Raw genomic sequence first — 18,789 nt, 5'->3', positions numbered from 1 at the left:
CTAAGGCAAAAGGTTGTTTTCTGAGTGCCTGCAGGAACTTGGTGCCAGCTGCTGACACATTCAGAGCTGAGATCTTGTCTCTCAGAGAAGCACCTGTGATGGACCACAGACTAAGCACAGTATGAAGCAGCACAAGGCACAGTGCCTCTTGGAGGGAGCCAGAAGCCGCTGCTAGTTGGTAATCAGCTCTTTGGCTTGCTCTCTTGCAAACAGGAGGGGTGAGAAGCATCTGGCCTCCATGCTATGCAGAGTATCCCAGCTCTTCCTGAGCTGGGAAGTCAGGAGCAGCTCAGGACTGCTGCCTTCATTGAGGCGAGCTGCTCCCAGCACCCTTCTGCCCAGCGAGATCTCTCCAATAAGGGAGAGTTTCACATTCTCCATGGGCTGTTGGCTGCTTGAGGGTCCCCTTTGCAGGACTTTGAGTTCAAAGATTCCTTGCTACAGATTTGGGGTTTCAAGAGTGTTGGAGCAGATGAGTATGTGTGGTTCAGGCATGGAAGTCATCTCACAGGCTTCTTCCACTGTCAGCATCTACAGTAACGTGATTTTTGTGTATCTGTACCCCAGGTGATTTTGGTCCCCTTGTTTCTGCCCTTATGGGTTGTTAGCTCTACTAAGCCTGAACAGGTTCACCGTGTTAAGGTGACTCTCTTCTCAGAACTTCTCATCCTATTCCTCATAGGTTTTGCCCCTTCTTGCTGTGCCAATGAACCTTGAGGTTGTCCTGTGATCATTTTGAGTGACTGATCACAGGTTTCTTCCAGGAGCAGAGATCTGTGAAGGCTCAATTTATGATGGAAAAAACCAAGCTTAGTTACCTGTAACTGGAATTCTTCAGTCCTCTGAATATACGGTCTCCAGAGAGTTTTCCCCCCTCTCTTCTCTCTCTGGCTCCACTTCAAAGTGCAGTCTGAGCCAGGGGCCAGCAGATTGATAAAACATTAATTAGTAACCCTTCATAGCTGATTTCAGAGCCCTCTCCTGGTTTTTTTGGGACAGTGCAGCAATTAACAACAACACATCTTTTGGCAGGGTGCTGAGCCATGCACCATGATGTCAGACTTAATGCTTGTCGAGGCAGAATATTCAGAAAGTCAAGATAGAAGAAACTTTTCTTGGCTTTCTGCTGTCTATGTTTTGTCATTCAATACATCCCTAAGATGTGATTGCTTCTTGTTTGCCCCGTGTTCCTGTATTGTCTGTCATAATTCTAAGAAGATAATACTGCTGCCTATTACGCTCTTTTTATTTCTCTATTAATGACGTTGAATATTTTCGGCGTTGATTATATCACAATTTATAAAGATTTTTTTTTTACCTCAAACAGCTTTTTACAAAAGTCTAAATCATGAAATTTCAGTTTAACCAGGCTAGCCAGCCAACAGCTTCTATCCATGACTTTTTAGTGGTGACTTTTTGAGAAGCCATGAGCTCTGATTTTAAAGACACTGCTCATTGTGGATATTGTTGCCATGCTGCCCCATTTTTTCCTGCAAAGAAGTGGCTAAACACCAGTATTTCCATCAGTTCTGGGGATTTACTGCCCCGGGTTTCCAAACACTGACCAGGATTTACTTGGACAGCAATTCTCACAGGGAAATATTTGTATAACCATCCATCCTTTTACAGATGGTTGAGCAGAAACAAAGGGAGTTAAGGGAATCCAGCTAAGGTCAGTGTAAATCTGGAATTTAGATCCTCAGAAGTCCTGTTTGTTTAGCTGTCACAGCTGTCTCAGAAACTGGCGTTACAGACTCACAGACACCGAGGGGGTTTCTGCTGGACGCATGTCTTGGCAGGGCTGAGTAGCTGGTGTCTGTCTAGAAGGCAGGCTCAGAGCATGTCTGTCTGTCAGGCCCACACAAATGTGGCCGTGACCTCAGCCTTTTTTTCCAGAGAGACAGGCATGTGGCAGCATGGTGTGGACATCAACTTCCCCTCAACCTCTGTAGGGAAGTGCTGGGCTGGGGAATCATGTCTGCTCCTGCTTGCTCCTCCTCTGCCCAGTCAACTTTGGTTTAACTGTGTTCATGCAAAATGAAACAGCTTCAAAGGGATCACTGGGAGCATCCCAAGAACAGAGATGGGTCATCCACTCGGGCATTCCCACTCCAGAGGGCAGCAGGCCCAACTGCCTCTGTTGGAGCATGTGATTGAACCTCAGTTACCTGACTCCTGAAGGAGTCCTTTAACCACTTAGCTGTAGTATGGAAGGGGATGAGCGTAGAGTCACAGAACCACAGAATCTCCTGAGTTGGAAGGGAATCACAAGGATCATCGAAGTCCAACTCCTGGACCTGCACAGGACACCCCAAGAGTCACACCATGCACCTGAGCGTTGTCCAAATCCTCCTTGAGCTCTGCCAGGCTTGGTGCTGTGACCATTTTCTTGGGGAGCCTGTTCCAGTGCCCAACCACCCTCTGAGTGAAGAACCTTTTCCTGGTATCCAACCTAAAGCTCCCCTGACACCGCTTTGTTCCCTCTGGTCCTGTCACTGGTCACCAGAGAGCAGAGATTGGTGCCTGTCCCTTCACTGCCCCTTATGAGGAAGCTGCAGGCCATGGTGAGGTGTCCCCTCAGTCTCCTCCAGGCTGCACTGGATTGGAATTGTTTTTACAAGATTATTATTAGAACCCCAGGCCACACTAATGACCTCAGACCTGGTGATGAGGTGACAATAAACTGCAGTGTGTGAGGACAACACCATCAGCTCAGGAAGATGCTTTGAAGGTTGCTCAAGTGCAAGAGGCCTTGCTACATTGTTCTCACCGAAGGAAGGAGATGAAAGTGCATCAGGAGCCAGTTAAGGAGTGTATGCATGTCATTGTCACCTCCCTGCTCACACAAGCAGGACGTCCCTTCATCAGTCGGGCTCCCAACCCACAACTGTGGTATCTGATACAGGGCACTGCAACAGAGGAGAGGGAAGGCGGCAGTGCTTCTCCAAAAACATTGCTGTTGCTTTTCTTCTGGTTTCAGCCCATTCCCAGGCTCAAAGCAACCACACACTCATATGCACATCATGTTCCCATTATTTTGTCCACAGTTTTCAGGACAGGATATGTCTTCATTTCTATTTAAGCAATTCAAAACTGCTGGCACCCAGTGATGAAGTTCTGGATGCAGCTGTGGAAGCGGAAATTGGCACTGGGACAAATGATGGCCTCCCCACTGTCATTCTTTCTTTCATTCTTTTTCCTTCTTTCTCTCTGTTTTTCCCAGGGGTGACTGGGCTGCTGTGACAGTAGAAACATTCAGGAATTCCAAGCCTTCTGTTTTGCTCTTTTACTTCCTCCGAAATGCACATTAGTCCTGTGCAAAATACAAGAGCAAATGAGATAATGGGGAACAGAATGTCCCAGGGTCAGAAGGACTCACCTCTGCTATAAATCTCTCAGTTCTGTGGCACGAGAGGACCACGTGCTGCTTGGGATGGGGATCTTCTGTGACAGTGGCCTTTTCTGGCTCCTGGCCCTTTCCTAGCGACAGGAGCGGGCTGCCTGGGGAAGAGGTCACAGCACCAAGCCTGACAGAGTTCAAGAAGCATTTGGACAACACTATTGGGTACATGGTGTGACTCTTGGGAATGGTCCTGTGCGGGGCCGGGAGTTGGACTCGATGATCCTTGTGGGTCCCTTCCAGCTCAGCTTATTCTGTGATTCTGTGACTTAAGACTTCTTCCTAAAAGACAAGGTGTATGCACCTATGATAGGTGAGGGATTGATGAAGGGAGTTCTCTCCATCCAACCCTTGGTGAAGCGTTTGTTTGCCAAGTGAGTTGCATCCCTCTCTCCTCCAAAATTCCTTGGGAATCCCATTCTGAAGCTGAATTCCTGTGCTACACAGGAAGGCTCTGCTCCTAACTCATCACCTTCACTTTAGTTGTGGGCAGCTTGCTCAGCAGGTCTGGTCCGTCACTGTTACACTCCCTGCTCATTAAGGCCAGAGCCTGGATATAACTGGAGCATTTGAGCCCAGGTAAGTGCTGAGCTGGTGCCAGTGCCACACTCAGAGCTGCTTTTTCCATATGTGGTTTATTCTTTCCACAAAGAAATATGCCCCTTGAAATGAATGACTGTGGGTAAATCTTTGTAGCAGCTGGAACTGAACTGAGATACAGGGTTTGACCTACTGCAGTAAAGTGAACAGAGTTTGACTTTATTAATAGTTCACAACAAAGATGTATTACTGATTCCACTGAAATGAAAGTGCTTTGGCTGAGCTTTTTATTGCAGGGCATCATCTGTACTTAGTATAGTTCTGTATGTTACTGATGGAATCAGGAAAGATCTTAGGGTTTGTAATTGGCAGAACCACAGCCTTCAAAGCCACTGTAGTTGTTTTTATCTGTTTTCCGTCCCATGGCTCCTTGTGCAGTATCCTGTGTTCTTGGAAATTAATATCGCAAGCTGGAAAGACTCAGGGTCAGTTTTGAAGACCTGGTACTTCTAAACCTCCTGGCTTTTTTCAAGACATAGTCCCAACATTCCCTTCCCCAGGACCAGTGCCCAAAGTAGATCGCATAAGAATGTGTTTTAGTGTAGTTAGAACTGCTCGACATGAAAGCTTACTAAGGAATACTTACACTAAAAATCGCTCAGACAGTCCTCTTGTATTGCCATTTAGATCTATCATTCTGATTGATCACTATGTGGTTGGCTAATATTGAGTCTAATTTAACCCTATATGCTCACACATCCATCTATTCTGTCTATTGTACCTGACATTCTACAAATTACTTACTCATGCAAATGATGACCTAAGGCAACCTTTTATGATATTCGTGTTTAATTATACAAATGCTTTTTGATAAATAAGATTATACATCCTTCCATATGTTTATTCAGTCCTTGATGAAAGCAAAATTTAATTTTCATGCAGATTTGTTGGAGAGTGTGTTTAATAAGTGCTGAGTTTTATGTAGTCTGCAGATCACTCTGGTTTTGGGTAGCTGACAAAATCAGTAGGCATAGTTCATAGAGACATGTGGGTTTTAATCAGGCCTAATTCAAGCTGCTAATTTTTGAAATCTTGGAACTGAAGTCATTGCCTTTGTGCTCATGCAATAAAGCAAATGTTGTTGTGAAAATAAATGAGAGATGCTGAATTAACTATACACTTCAGTGGGCTTTATTTATATTATGAGTTACTGAAAATGTTGCCAAATAACTGATACATTAATATTTTTGAGAGAAGGATGTTCCTGTAAAACTCACTGGTTCTAAAGAATAACTAGAGTTTGGCTTGTGTGATTCAGTCAAGGTGAACACAACTTTTAAGTGCCACCCAAGGCTAGGCTGAATTCATCGGGGCTGCCTGCATACATGAAGAAATTGTGCAGAAGGGAGAAATTGCCAGGACTAGATATCAGTATGTCTTTGAAAACATTGTCCTTGTTGATCACAGCTCCTCCAGGAGTCCTCCTGGCATGGTATGACACAAACAGTGGTAGGAATTTGGAGTGTGGGGATGAGGTGTGAAGAAGACACGGGAGCACACACTGCCTGAGGCATGACTTTTGCTTCTTTTCCCTAAGTGTGGCAGTGGGAAATATTCCACTCTTCTGTTAAAAAATCACTGGGTCAACACAGGTGCTGGGTGGCCATCAAGGGACATTTCCCATGGGTGCCATTGCACCATGTTTTACCCCATGTCAGTAGAGCTGTAGTAGCCCCTCTGGCTAAAAGCAGGTGTTTTGTAGGCTTGAGTCTTTTGGTGACAGTTTCTTTGTTTTCCTGTCGAAGGTGTGGTCAGTAAACTCTGTGGGCCGGACACCAAGCAGCTGGTCCCGCTGCCGAACAGGCCCTGCCCCTCCCGAGGGCCTGGGAGCTCCTCTCTTCAACACAGTGGCATCCACTGTGGCTGTGGTGAGCATCAGCCCCCCTCTTAAGCCTAACGGGGTGGTCAGTATCTACAGGCTGTTTTCTAATGATACCACAGGGACTGATGTGGTGGTGAGTATTGTCAGCACTTTTTCTGTACTTCCATTTCCACTTGTATTTTCTAGCTTTAACAATTTTGTTCTTACAAGCTGCTACTGTTGGTCACAGACTGCCTTCCTCTCCTGGCTTCCCACTGTTAGCTGCTTTGCAATTCACTGTCCTGTCCATGAGCTTAAGCTGTCTGATTCCACATTACCCATTTATTCCTTCCAGTGCACTTGGCTGTGGCTGTGTCTGATTCAGCCAGTTCGTCCCATTGGTGCGTGCATGGCCTTCCATTTCCATTCCCTCACACCTGCCATGCTGCTGGCTTGGCTCTGGCATCAAGAAGTACCAAGTGCTTCCCTTTGCTTGCTTGACTCTGTCCTTCCTATTTTTTGCTGAACTCTGCTAAATCACATGCTGCCAAATGAGAGCAGATGTTGCCTCTTGTTGGTGTTTCCTACACATTTTTGTTTCTTTGGCTTAAAATAAGCTATACCAACAAACGACTACGGTGAGAAGGTGAAATGGCAGTTCCTGTGAGCAGTTTCGGAACAGAGCACTGATTCCTTTGCCAGAAATGCCAGGTCTCCCTTGCTGAGCTTTGCAAAGTTTCCTAACAGGCTCACCCAGCACAATGTCTGTTTGAATGCAGAGCAGGATCATGTTGGCCCTTGACTTAGATGTACCTACCAGAGAGCACGTTCTCCTGTCTGGGAGTGACCTGACCCACCAGACACACTGGTGTCAAGCTGCCCAGCACTGTTTCCTGCCTCCACATTGAGGAAGCCTGTGAGATATGCATGATTATTTGCTAGCGCATTTATCATGGAGCTATTTTCCACATTAATTTATTTTCTGCTTCAGTACCACTTTTCCCAGAGTCTTTCTTTAATGGTTTTCAGCTTCTTCGTTGCTGAGAATGACATTTCCAGTTGACATACAGTGATCACAGCTCAACTAAAGATGTCTTGAGGCCATTGATGGCATGGTCTTTTCCTTTGAAGAGTGTCCTTTAACTTCATAGTGGGAGAAAAATGCCGAGTTCCCATTACACAACAGCTACATTAGTGTCAGACTTAAAGGACATGCAGAATCTTCTGTCCATCTTCTTCTGGGGTTAATTCACCTCCATAACTCTTATTTAGTATTTAGTACCTGTGGTGCTTGAAGCTGTGACAAGTTCCCTCTTAATTTTTACAGCTGTCAGAAGGGACTGCCACCCAACAGACAATACATGGGCTAAAACCTTTCACCACATACTCCATTGGCGTGGAGGCCTGCACCTGTTTCAACTGTTGCAGCAAAGGACCCATGGCTGAATTCACCACGCAGCCAGCTCCACCCTCAGAGCAGCCTCCGCCGCAGATCCGCACTGTGACCTCCAGGAACGCCTCTTTCCAGTGGAATGCGCCTCAGTCACCCAATGGCATTGTCACCAGGTAGGAGCTGCTACCCAGCTGAACCTGAACACCTTGGCTGGAGGTGATGCCAGAACAATTTCAGCTGGAATTGCATGGCTGAGAGCACTGAACAGTTGTGGCATCCATCTTCCTTCCTTGGCATGTTGGTGGTTATATTCCCTGTGGCCTGAACACCATCTGGGAAGTGTTTACATACACTGTATGTGATTGCGTTTCTCCTGAGCAGGATATTGTGGAGGATGAAGGTGGAAAGGATGAGCTCTTGTGAGTGGAGGTGATTTGTTTTCAGCTACGGTTGCGTAGTCAAATAGTTCTGAGTTCAACTGGCAGTGAAGAGATAGCTGCAATCTGGAGTTACTTAGGCAAAAATCCTGACTTGCACAAGTGAGCAGCAAGGTAACAGGCGTCAACACTTTCATTGTGACTGACTTACGGACCACCACAACTGCTCAGTTATCTGACAGTTAGGACCATAATCTCCAAGAGAAAAACTGGTATCAGGTCTATTCTTCTCTGGTAGCCAGACAGCAATTAGGATGAAATGTAGAATTGGTTTTTATGTTATTAAAGGCCCTTCATTCATCAAAATCTCAACTTTGTTCTCAGCTATGAGCTCCACGTGTACATGGCGTGTCCTCTGAACCTACAGCCAGCAGTGAAGGCTTGCAGTCCAGGCCCGACTGAGGTGAAGTACACAGGGAAAGGACAGAGTGCCAACGTGTCCAACCTAGAACCTTACACAACTTACAACCTGCGAGTTGTGTCCTACAACTCTGTTGGCAGCAGCGCTTCTGAATGGATCAGATTCACTACAGAAAAGGAGCGTGAGTATGAGAAGTGGTTCATAAACCAGTGATGCCTGCTTCTGAGGTCTGGGGCTGCACAGAGCCAAATGACTTCCCCACCTTTGGGAAGGAGGAGGTCCCCAGAAACCTCTTCTTCCATGTCCCTGATGACTGTCTCTCTGCTGCACGTTCATTGAAATTCTGCTCTGGGGCTTAACTGCTCATTCCTTCAAAAATATTTCTTTGCTCATCATCTGATGTCACATCCTCTATCTTGGGAACCTGGAAACCTTTTATTTTACTGAAAATGGGCAGCAAAGCTGTAGAACATAAAATGTTCAAGTATTACCAGAAGGGTGATGTGTAGTAATAAATATACTGTCATAAATAATCCCTTGGAAAAGTGGAGATCTTGAAAGAGACATGGTGATTGTTTTCAGGAACACTCTTACTGTCCTAATTCATGCCACACTTCTGCTAGGTGTCATAAAAATTTTCCTTGGATGTCATCTGAATGACCGGATGCTTGTAAGCACTGAAGTAAGAATTTGTTGCTGTCCAACCACCGCAGGCAGTGCTTTAGGCCATGTGGGGGTATGCATGGAAATTAAACATGCAGGACCTGTGCCTACAGGCAGAATAGATTTTGCCATCAAAACTGAATTTGTAGTAGTCTAACATCAGCTTTTATTAAAAAGATCTATAGTGCTGTAGCCAGAGTCATTCCATAACAGATGAGATGGGCATTTCATCTCACTCTGTCAGGTCAGGGCAAAGATGATGTTCACTTTTTATCTCATGTCAGGATTTCAGAATCACCTTCCTAAAAATCTCTTTTGCATAATTTGGTAGTTCTGCCAAGTAATTACTAAAAACCTGTAATCTGATACATCCTTAGCTGAAAATTTCAGGTGGAACAGGCCCAGATTTTCTTTAATGTCACCACTGAAAAAAGTACCACACCAAAACCAAAGCAAAGAACAAAAAAAACCAAAACAAACAAACAAACAAAAAAACCCAAAAAAAACCCACCAAAAAACCCCCCCACAATAAAACAACCAACCAAACAAAAAAACAAGCAAATAAAAGAAAGATCCCTTATCTCCAAAGCTGTGTTTTATTAAATTGCAAGTTAAAAGGCTGGAGCACGATTATGAACTTCTAAATGGAGAAAATTCATAAGGAGCTGGTGAGACACATAGAACAAAAGGATTTGAAAGCAATTTTTAAACCCCCACCCACTAGGTCCAAAGTCCTCTTCTGTCAGTCTGGCTTTTCTTGCCTTGCTGACCTCTTCACACCAGGTTTCCAGAGTCCCTCTGGCTGTCTCCTTCCTTGAGTCCCTCTGACTGCTTCCTCTTACCTCCAAGGCTTGCTTTAGTGACAGTGGGCAATTAGCAGCAAAGTGCAGCTGGACAAGCAGCTTTCTTATGAACAAACCAGCAAATACGGGGCAGATGGCTTAATGGCAACACCACAAGAAAGGACCTCAAACTTAAATGAAGTTTTTTGTCAGCAAGCTGATGAACTCTTCTTCCCTGAAGTGAGTTCTGGGTTTCTTTTCTCTCTGCCTGCCATCTGTTCTTGCTTTTCTGAAACCCCACGTTTTCATGTATGCGCATGTGTTATAGATGATCTTGGCAATTTCTTGGGGCTTGCAAAAGAACCCTCTTCATAGCAGTTCCCACAGCCCAGCCTGCTGCAGTCAGGCTTGCACAACCTCCTGTGTCTCCCTGTCTTCTACCTTAATTTACACAGTTTTAGTGTCTGTACCACATTCACAAAGGCAAAGGGAGGGAGTTCAATATTTGTTTTCAGGATATATTTCTGCTTTCTCAGTGCAGAGGCTGGCATGCTAGAGCAGCTTTTTCTTTTCTCCTTGTATCTTCCCTAATCATACACATGGATATGCGAGAGAGGGAGTGCATGTGGCAGAGAGCTTGTGTCATGCAGAATCTCTTTCTATTCATTGTATAACTCAGTCACTGAATCACTTCCAGCCTACTGGCTAGAAATGAGCTCTTTTTCCTTGTTTTGCAGCACCTCGGTACATAGCTCCGTTCTCTGTGGTCAGCAATTTATCCACCATCCACATCGACTGGAGCCGCACCTTCATGCTGAACGGGCGTCTGAAGGAGTACGCGCTGACGGAGAGCGGGCAGCACATCTACAGCGGCTTCGACACTGAGCTCTACTTGCCAAGGACATCGGACAAAAGTCGGTTTCCTACCGCTTCCTCTCGGGGAAAGTCTGTTGAGCTAAGTTAATATTAGTGTGTGCTAAAATTAAAAAAAAAATCTCCATTGCAATCCCAAGCTAAGACCAAAGGAGCATACAGGCACACCAAAATGTATCTAAGCAAATCCTTGAAATAACATCCATGGAGCTGAGCTTTCTCTTAAACATCATGCCTGACTGGGTGAGACTGTTTTGATTCACTGTGAGGGTCAAGCTTTCCCAAATCCTAGAGCTGTTGTTGCAATTCCGTCCTTCAGGGCTATGGTCTGGGAAATGTAGAGAAATCTTCAGTTTCAGGAAAGACTGAAGCTTGAATTTTCATTTGAATCAAATTAAGTCAGTAGCTCTTGGAACAATTTGCAGTCTTTAAAATACAAGGAAACTATCAACAGGGGAAAAAAGGAAAAGAATAATCAGCAAGAAAAAAGTTTTCTGTTTTTATGACATTGGGATTTTGTATGTCAAAGAATTTTGTAATATATTTTTTATCTTCCTGATTACTACAATGGTGCTAATACCCTTTTTTTTTTTTAATTCAAATGTTCTTAAGATGTTTGTTTTAGCTATGAATGAAGTATGAGGAATTTAAGGCAAAGTGATGAAAAAATTGAAAGTTGCCAGTTACATTGGAAGAGGGAGAATTGAGTGGTGAAAGAAGAACTTATTTTGTAGTAACATCATAGTGATGATTGCTTATGATCTGCCATAGTTCATAGTTTAGAAATTCAATACTCATGTGTAAAGAATTGTGAAGCTCTGGTCTGGTACTCAGGTGGGTTATGATAGGTTATGTGCTATTACTGCCTTGGTTTTTTAGAGCTGGCTGTTTACTGGTGAATCATGGTGAAAAGGCAACCTCTACAGAATTTTTATTTCTGCTGCTGACAGTATTTTCTAATTTTTCTTGCTCAGCCTTTTTGTTTCAAGTGACCTGCATGACCGATGAAGGGAGTGCTGTGACACCGGTCATCAAGTACAATGCTGGAGAGGGAGTTGGTAAGTGAAGAAATTACCTAGCACCTGTTCATTTGATGTGTTTGTGCTTGAAATTTGACATGTAGTGCATGCCAGGCAGGATAGCATCTCACTGCAGTATCAGGGGCTTTCTTAGGGCCTTGTGTATGAGGTATGTGTATAATGTGCTTTTTTTGCCATGAATGGATTTCTGTTCCTTTACACCATAGAATCCTGAGTACTTTAGGTTGGAAAGGACCTTTAAGATCATTGAGTCCAACCATCATAGAATCATAAAATGATTGGGTTAGAAGGGACTTCAAAGATCATCTACTTCCATGCCATGGAGGACAACTTCCATTAGACCAGGTTGCTCAAAGCCCCATCCTGCCTGGCCTTGAATGCTTACAGGGGTGGGACAATTCTCAAAATTAGTTTCAGATCCTCTCCTCAGATATGTAATATTTTTTCTTTTATTTTTACCTAAGTATATTGCTCCAAAATGTTGTGCTTTTTCCTGCTAAATAGAATCTGCTCTCTTCCAGATTTAATTTCCAAATTTGGATCATCCTGAATTTCAGTCCTGTCCTCCAAAGTTCCTCCTCAGTTTGACAGTGAAAATACACATCCTCTCTCCTTCCAGTATCCCACCCAACCCAGTAAGGGACATCTGCCTGCTCCTTTCCTTTGACCAACGAGCAGATTCACCTGGGATGTGTTCCCCTAGCCAGTTTATGAGAATGTCAAACTAGACATTGTCAGGACCCAGTTTATAACACCTGCCACTTCCCTTCTGTCCACGAGGCTTTGGCCTGTTTTGTGGAAGCGAGAGAGTTTGGTGTGGTGACATCCTCTTGTCCATTGAGTAGTAGATGTCTAACAGTAAAACGTTCCAGGTTTTTTAAGTCCTTAGTTTTCTGTTAACCAAAGCCAAGTTCAAACCGTTTCTAGCTGAATTAATTAACTGGTTTAACTAAGTTCTTTTTCATGTAGTATCTTGTCCAGCTTTTTAAAATAGATCTGCCTTATATTTGCAATTACTCTTTACTCTACATTTCCCTTATATCCCTTTTCATGCTTTCACTCCATTATCCTGCAGAATTTCAGGCAAGGCTGCCTTAAAGGCATTATAAAATGTTTTCAGTTGCTCTACGTCCACCACCTTCCATCCTCTGCCCCTTTGTTCTTTTGGTTGTTGCTTTTACCCAGAGTTTATTGAAAACTTGAATGGCACTGTAGGGAACTTGCAGAGAAGGCTTGCAAGCAAAGGTGTTGGAAATTCCTTGGCCAAGAGTTTGGTTATACATGTAGGATTGCAAATAACCAGAAATCCTGTCACTGAAATTCCTTACACTTGGGTTGTGAATGAGTAAAGCCAACCAAGTGACTGTTTTGTTTTCTAGCAGGTGGAGGGTAGGAGTAGTAAAATGTTTCATGTTGCTTGCTTTTGTATTAATGTATTAAAGCCTTCCTCCCTCTCTTTTGTTAACTGCACAGGCCTGTAACTGCACAGTTGTTCTGCAGAGAATGTCCTCTGTCTGTACCGCTCTGAAATTACCGTAGTAATTTCCACTCTTCAAGGTTACTTGGAGAACCCATTTTTCCTCACATTCCACCACCACCACCTCCTTTTGGAAGAGCTGCTGATGCAGTGGTGATTTCCAGCCTAAGCAGCAATGCCAGAGCTTTATGCAGGGTCTCTTGAGGGTAGTAAGTTTTTTATTACAGCCCGCTAGCATATTGAACCATTATGCCACCTTGAACATAAGTGCAAATAAGCACATGACGACAAAATTACTTAAATTTCTGCCTAATTTATTAGCGAGGAAAGGGATAGCATATTGTTAAATGCTTCTTGAAATAACTGTCCCTTTCTCCCCTAATCTCTCTTTTTTACAGGTCTGATCTTGACAACACCTGGAGAGAAGGACAAAGCAGAGTCCAAACATGCAAAATTCTACAACGAGTTGTGGTTTGCAGTGCTGATGGTAGTTCTAGGATTGATCCTCTTGGCTATTCTTCTCTCCTTAATTCTTCAGAGGAAGGTCCACAAGCAACCCTACGCACGAGACAGGCCTCCTTTAGTTCCACTCCAGAAAAGAACATCACCAATGAGTGTGTATTCATCAGGTGAAACCCATCCGGTATGTTTGGAAAAATGCAATGTTGTGTATCCATGATGTTATACTTCTATCTGCCCCATCAACACACACATGGACTTTTTCTTCCTCCTTCCAACATTTTTTTGCACACTTGGTTACCAAATGGAGGCTGTTCAGTGTAGGGAAAGGACTGCCTGGTCCCATATGGGCCATATCTACATGGGCACAGAGAGCAAGGTTACAGGTGCTTAGTCCAAACAGAGCCCTGGGACACCTGGTCTGCAGGCCCTGAAATGCTTCTGATGCCTAAGACAAACTTTGGATCTGGAGTCACAGAAAATGCAAAGCCACTGTCACCTCATGTTAGTTGACATCTGCAATAGAGCTGAGAAGTCTTTGGCATGCTGTGAGAAGGTAGGTGAATGGCTAACCAGGATCAATCTGACAGTCTTTGTCAGGTATCCAGGAGATATGCCTGCAAAGAACAAGACTTAGGGAGAGGCATTATTTCTTGCCAGTATCCATCTACCACCCAGCTGGACTGCTCTAGGACAAGCTGCATACCAGGAAGGTTTGGAGTAGAGAGAGTAATTAGGGAAAAAGCTAGGGAATTTCACAAAATGCATGTGTGCATTTGTGCACAGAGACCTACAGTGGGACCATCAGAGAGGTGGGAGGGGAACTACTGGGGAGTGACATAGAGGAAGATTTTGTATCTTTTTTTTCATGAAAAGCTGTAATTCTGAAAAAAGCCACATAAAAAACATGTTCCATCGTGTAGCAGAGTAGTAGTGCTATTCTACCCCTTGAAAAAGCAAAACAAAAGCAAAATGGCAATTGTTATGGGATTGAGAATGGGAGCAGCCATGCCTTCCATTTCCATGCTTCTTCCCAGGCACAGGCCATGAGATGATTCTTCTTCTCACTTCTCAGCTTCTTTTTCCTGTGAGCGCCATCAAGCAGCAGTGACTCCTGCATCCTTCATGCATTCTGTTCCTTCTTGTCTCGGTGCCAAGACACTGCATCTGTGCCTCAACCAAGAAGCTCTTGGAAACAATGGGATTTCCAGTGTGCCCCTTCTCCTGGCAAAGGCTATGAGCATAAGAAACTTATTTTTTTGGTCTCATGGTTTTGATTCCTTTTCCTCTACAGTCTGTCATCTTGTGTTATTCCTCTTGACTCTGAAATGTCTTTGCTGTTGGCATGCCTGCACAATTCCCTTTCATGTTCCTGCCCTTTCTTTTCTTTTTTTGTTTTGTTTTTTCTTTTTCCAGAAGCTCATGAACTTATTAGAAAGGAAGGTTCTTTAGCACAGCAGTTGAAGGACTGATCTGAGAAGTTAGGACAGAGCTACTATGGAGTGGCAAAATGGCTTGTTTTACAACTGTTAGTGAGGTCGTGGCAAGCAATGCTGGCTGCCCACACGGTACTTGACCACTTATATAGTGCCTGGTCTTTGCCAGTTCCCCTACTGCCCCACATTCTGCTACACTGCTCTCCCTCACAGAGCTGCAGCTAATTCACACCCTCTGTCAGGAACACCTACACTGCACCTTGCCCTGCCCTAATGCTTTTCCTCCCTCTCTTTAAACTCAGTTTGAGACCATTGCTGACACGTCCGATTCATCAAGCAGTGTCACTCTCAAAAGATACACGATGCACTTTGAGGTAGAGTCCTCAGCTTGCAGAGTGGCCAGACGTGTGATGTGTCAGATGACCCAAGCATGCACAAAGGCATCTGACACTGCATGTTTCTCCTGGTGGGTGCACGATTTTTCCCCGATCATGAAAAGGTCTGCAAACATCCCCTTGCTGTGCAACTCTGGGCTATCCTGGTAATCAAAAATCTTTGGACTTCTGTTTGTTGGTCCTTCAAAAAAAAAAAAAAAATAGGAGGAAGAAGAAAAAAGTTGGGGAAAAAAAGTTGGGGAAAATCCTGGTTTAGCGTTGGTAGTTTTTTTGTTTTCAATGATATGATTGTTCTATAGTGGGGAATGGTCTGGGGTTTTTTCTGTTTATAATTGTGCATGATTTTTGAGGCATGGTTTTCTCTGTTCTCCTCCATTCCTGCTTTGTTTTTGTTCAGATAAAGTATTCAAAACCATGCCCTTTATTTATTTATTACTTTGTGTCTTCCTCACAGGGACTAGCAGATACGAAAATTCCAGGGGCTGGTTCTCCCACAAGCAACCGCAGTGTCCGTATCACGCCTGGGGGAAGGAGGCCCAGTCAGGGCCAGCTGAGTCGCACGTATTCCCCCACCTCGCTCCATCGCAGTGTCAGCCAGCTGCTCGACCTCTACGACAAGAAGACTTTTGAAGAATCACCTTGGGATGCCATCCTTCGCAACCATCGCACTACTGGCCGTGGCTTGGTAAGGGCTCCTGCTTCTCTGGGACGCTGCTGTGCGTCACCTGCTAGAGATTTGTCTGTTCTGTTGGAATCATATAAAGGCCTAAGTATCGAAAGTTCCTGGAGATACAGCCAAAAGGCCTAGAAGGACATGGGCAGAGGTTAGATCCTCAAAATTCTTCAAGTCTACTGCTCTCTTCTAGAGTTGCAGGTGCTCACACACTGCTCTTAGAGGATGCAAGGGATCCATGTGCATCTCTTTATGGTTTCCATTGAACTATTAACTCCATGGTCGGCCGAGGAAATGCACCTTGAAGAATTCCCTTCTATTTGGTGGGCTTTTTTTTCCATGCATTTCAGCAAATGTCTGAGGTGGGATTGTCTTGGCATCCTTCACACACTTAATGCCAGAGGCAGGAGCTTGTATTCTAGTGACTCCTGTTCTGTTTAAAGGGACTCAACTGCTGATGAGACCTGCTCTCTGTCCTCTGCTCAGTCACAATGCAGAGATTATGTGAATGCTCAGATCTCCTGGTGTGTGACAAATTAATTCAAACTCTGCCCACATGGGACTGGAATGATGCTGGGGGGCAGGAAAAGTATTTCTCTTTTAATATAGGACAGGACTAGACAGTGTCATCAACAGGGATCTGAACATACAAATACAAGACATGATTTTCAAGCCAAGGACAGTGATGGCTTCCCTTCCTTTGTCACGAGGAAACAGGCTTTTTAACTTCCACCCTTCCCATACCAAATGTGTGAGAAAGGGTTCAGAGGTCAGTGAGACACAAAATTAAGGTTCCTAAAAAGGACTCAGAATGGGGGTGAAGGGTCTGTGTAGTAGTAACAAAATTAGATGGAGTGTGCAAGTTAGTGAGTGGATCTTGTCCAAAATGCAAATTAACTGGAGGATAGTCTGGCCATAAATCTAAGGAGCTTCCTCAGACTTTCACCTTCAGTATACAAAAACAGCTGGAAGGGCTGAAACATACAGGCTTATCAAAGTACAGGGGTGTTGGTTCCAGCACTGCCAAACCCACTTAGACGCCAACAGCAGGACCAAGGAAGTTGATAAGGCTTAATTAAGAAGGCAGTAATAACTCTAGGCAAAACCCCTATAGGTACAGGTTAACCTTCAGCCTGCACTCTGCAGCTCATGGACTTCCCAATTCAGAGGTATCATGAGTCAGCCTTGCCATTTTCTCAGAGCTATCACATCCTTGTGATTTAATTCCTTGGGGACTAACAACTCACCCAGGGTGTACCTCTCTATGCATAATCTCATTAGCCAAAAGAACAGCTTCCTGCTGCTGAGAGGAAGCTCTTGCTCTACCCATGTATCTTGGGCTGACACCATGACTTAGGCAGCAAACCCTGCCATACGCATGCTAGAATGATTTTTAAAATACTCCAATGAGCTTCAGGAGTGGCAGAAGCAGGAAAACAAAAACTTTCATTTCCTTTTGGTAGCAGACAACCCTGACAGCATGAGCTCAGTTTTTTATCTGCTCTTCTGTCCATCCTCTGTACATTGATTTACATTGCCCTGAACCAGTCTTTGCTCCCGTGTTGCTCAGCTACTCTCTTGCAAACAAACATCCTGCAATGCTTTTGACTCAGTTCTTCTCTTTATTACACTCAGTAGCTTAGGAATGGTGGTTTCAAAGTTTGGTTCACCCCCTTGTCCAGCTTGCAAATCAGTATAGTGAATGGCTGTAGAGGCCCAGGACACAAATCTGCAGTAACACTGCTCGTGCCCTCTTTATGCTATAGAAACAATTTATTTCTCTCCTGCTTTCAACTGTCTCTGGCCTAATGCAGGAGTGCAGGTGGAAGCTCAGACACTCCCTTGGAAGCTTGAAGAACAAAATCTTACCTAAACCACGTGTGTGATGTGGTTGTTAAGAAAACAAAAGTGTAAACATGTATTCTTTTCATAGCTCCAAGTTCTCAGTACACTGTAACAAACACTGTATTATTGACCATTTGTCAGATATATAGAGCAATTGAAGTAATTGATGGTATTTTTTTTACTGTGAAAATCTAACTGGCTTGGATTCAGGTGCTTGAATGCTTTAGATTCTTATCTTATCCTGGGAGGAAAGGGAAGACATTAGAAATGCACTTATTTATCTACTTAAGAACTATTTTTAGTGGATAGGAGGAAAGAGAAATACCCCTTTAGTCTGGTACAGCTTTGGTTGACATGCTTCTTTTTTCCCTTCCTTACAGTATGTAGATGAAGAGGATCTTGTCAATGTCATCAAAGGCTTCAGCACCGTCACCAAAGAGCACACCACATTCACTGACACCCACCTCTGAAGAACAAAACCACCTTTTCTAGAAAATGGAAGTGGGTAACTTGCCAAAAGCAGCCTGCATGGCCTTTGCAGGCAGGGATAGGTCTGCTGTTTCCCCACCCCATGCCTTGGAGTTAAAAGATAAAACTTTTTTTTGGGAGGGGATGTGGGAGGGTAAGTTGGCCTTTTTTTCAACATCTCTTTCACTGTATAGTAAAAACTGTGTGCTAGCACTGACACCTCAGAAAGGTAAGAGAACAGTCTGAAGATCCCTAAGTCATACTGTAGTAAAAGACTGTGAAGGTAGAGACTCTCATCTTTGTCACTCATCCAGCTTTCCCAACTGAGGAGGGTTGTAGGGGCACAGGAGGGAGGGAGGGAGGGGGGCAGCATGTTTGGTAAGGAAAAGTCTTTTACATGTCCAAAAACCAGAATGTGGCTAAAAGGGGCCTGCGTGGCAGGATCTCCATGTTTTCTCCTGGCCTGACAGAGCTCCACCACAAAATTGTGTTCATGCAGAGGTGAATAAACAGCACTGAAGGAATTCTTATGAAGTTGTTCTAGCCTTTGTGTTCTCTCACTCCCTCTTCCCCACCCTCTCGACTCAAAAAGCCCAGCAAAAGAGGTCATTAATAAATGCTGAACTCCAAGCATGCTTTTTCACTTGCTGTCACATCCTTCCCTTCTGCTTATGTATTACGAATCC

The 18,789-nt window shown here is 44.2% G+C and overlaps 1 protein-coding gene across 1 annotated transcript in view; it reads left to right on the top strand.

Moving 5' to 3' along the window:
- Positions 1 to 18,633, top strand: part of USH2A (usherin) — a 387,508-nt gene extending 368,875 nt beyond the window's left edge. The window contains 8 exon segments of the mRNA XM_032102996.1: positions 5,746 to 5,955; positions 7,129 to 7,367; positions 7,956 to 8,173; positions 10,175 to 10,351; positions 11,285 to 11,368; positions 13,226 to 13,470; positions 15,572 to 15,802; positions 18,016 to 18,633. Coding sequence (XP_031958887.1) covers positions 5,746 to 5,955; positions 7,129 to 7,367; positions 7,956 to 8,173; positions 10,175 to 10,351; positions 11,285 to 11,368; positions 13,226 to 13,470; positions 15,572 to 15,802; positions 18,016 to 18,105 — 1,494 coding nt within the window. The 3' untranslated portion in view covers positions 18,106 to 18,633.
- Positions 18,634 to 18,789: the final 156 nt, after the last annotated feature.

Source organism: Corvus moneduloides, chromosome 3, assembly GCF_009650955.1.
Source record: "Corvus moneduloides isolate bCorMon1 chromosome 3, bCorMon1.pri, whole genome shotgun sequence".
In the NCBI taxonomy this organism is placed as follows: Eukaryota; Metazoa; Chordata; class Aves; order Passeriformes; family Corvidae; genus Corvus; species Corvus moneduloides.
The sequence above is the reverse complement of the archived record's forward strand: the minus strand, read 5'-3'. Positions and strand labels throughout refer to the sequence as shown.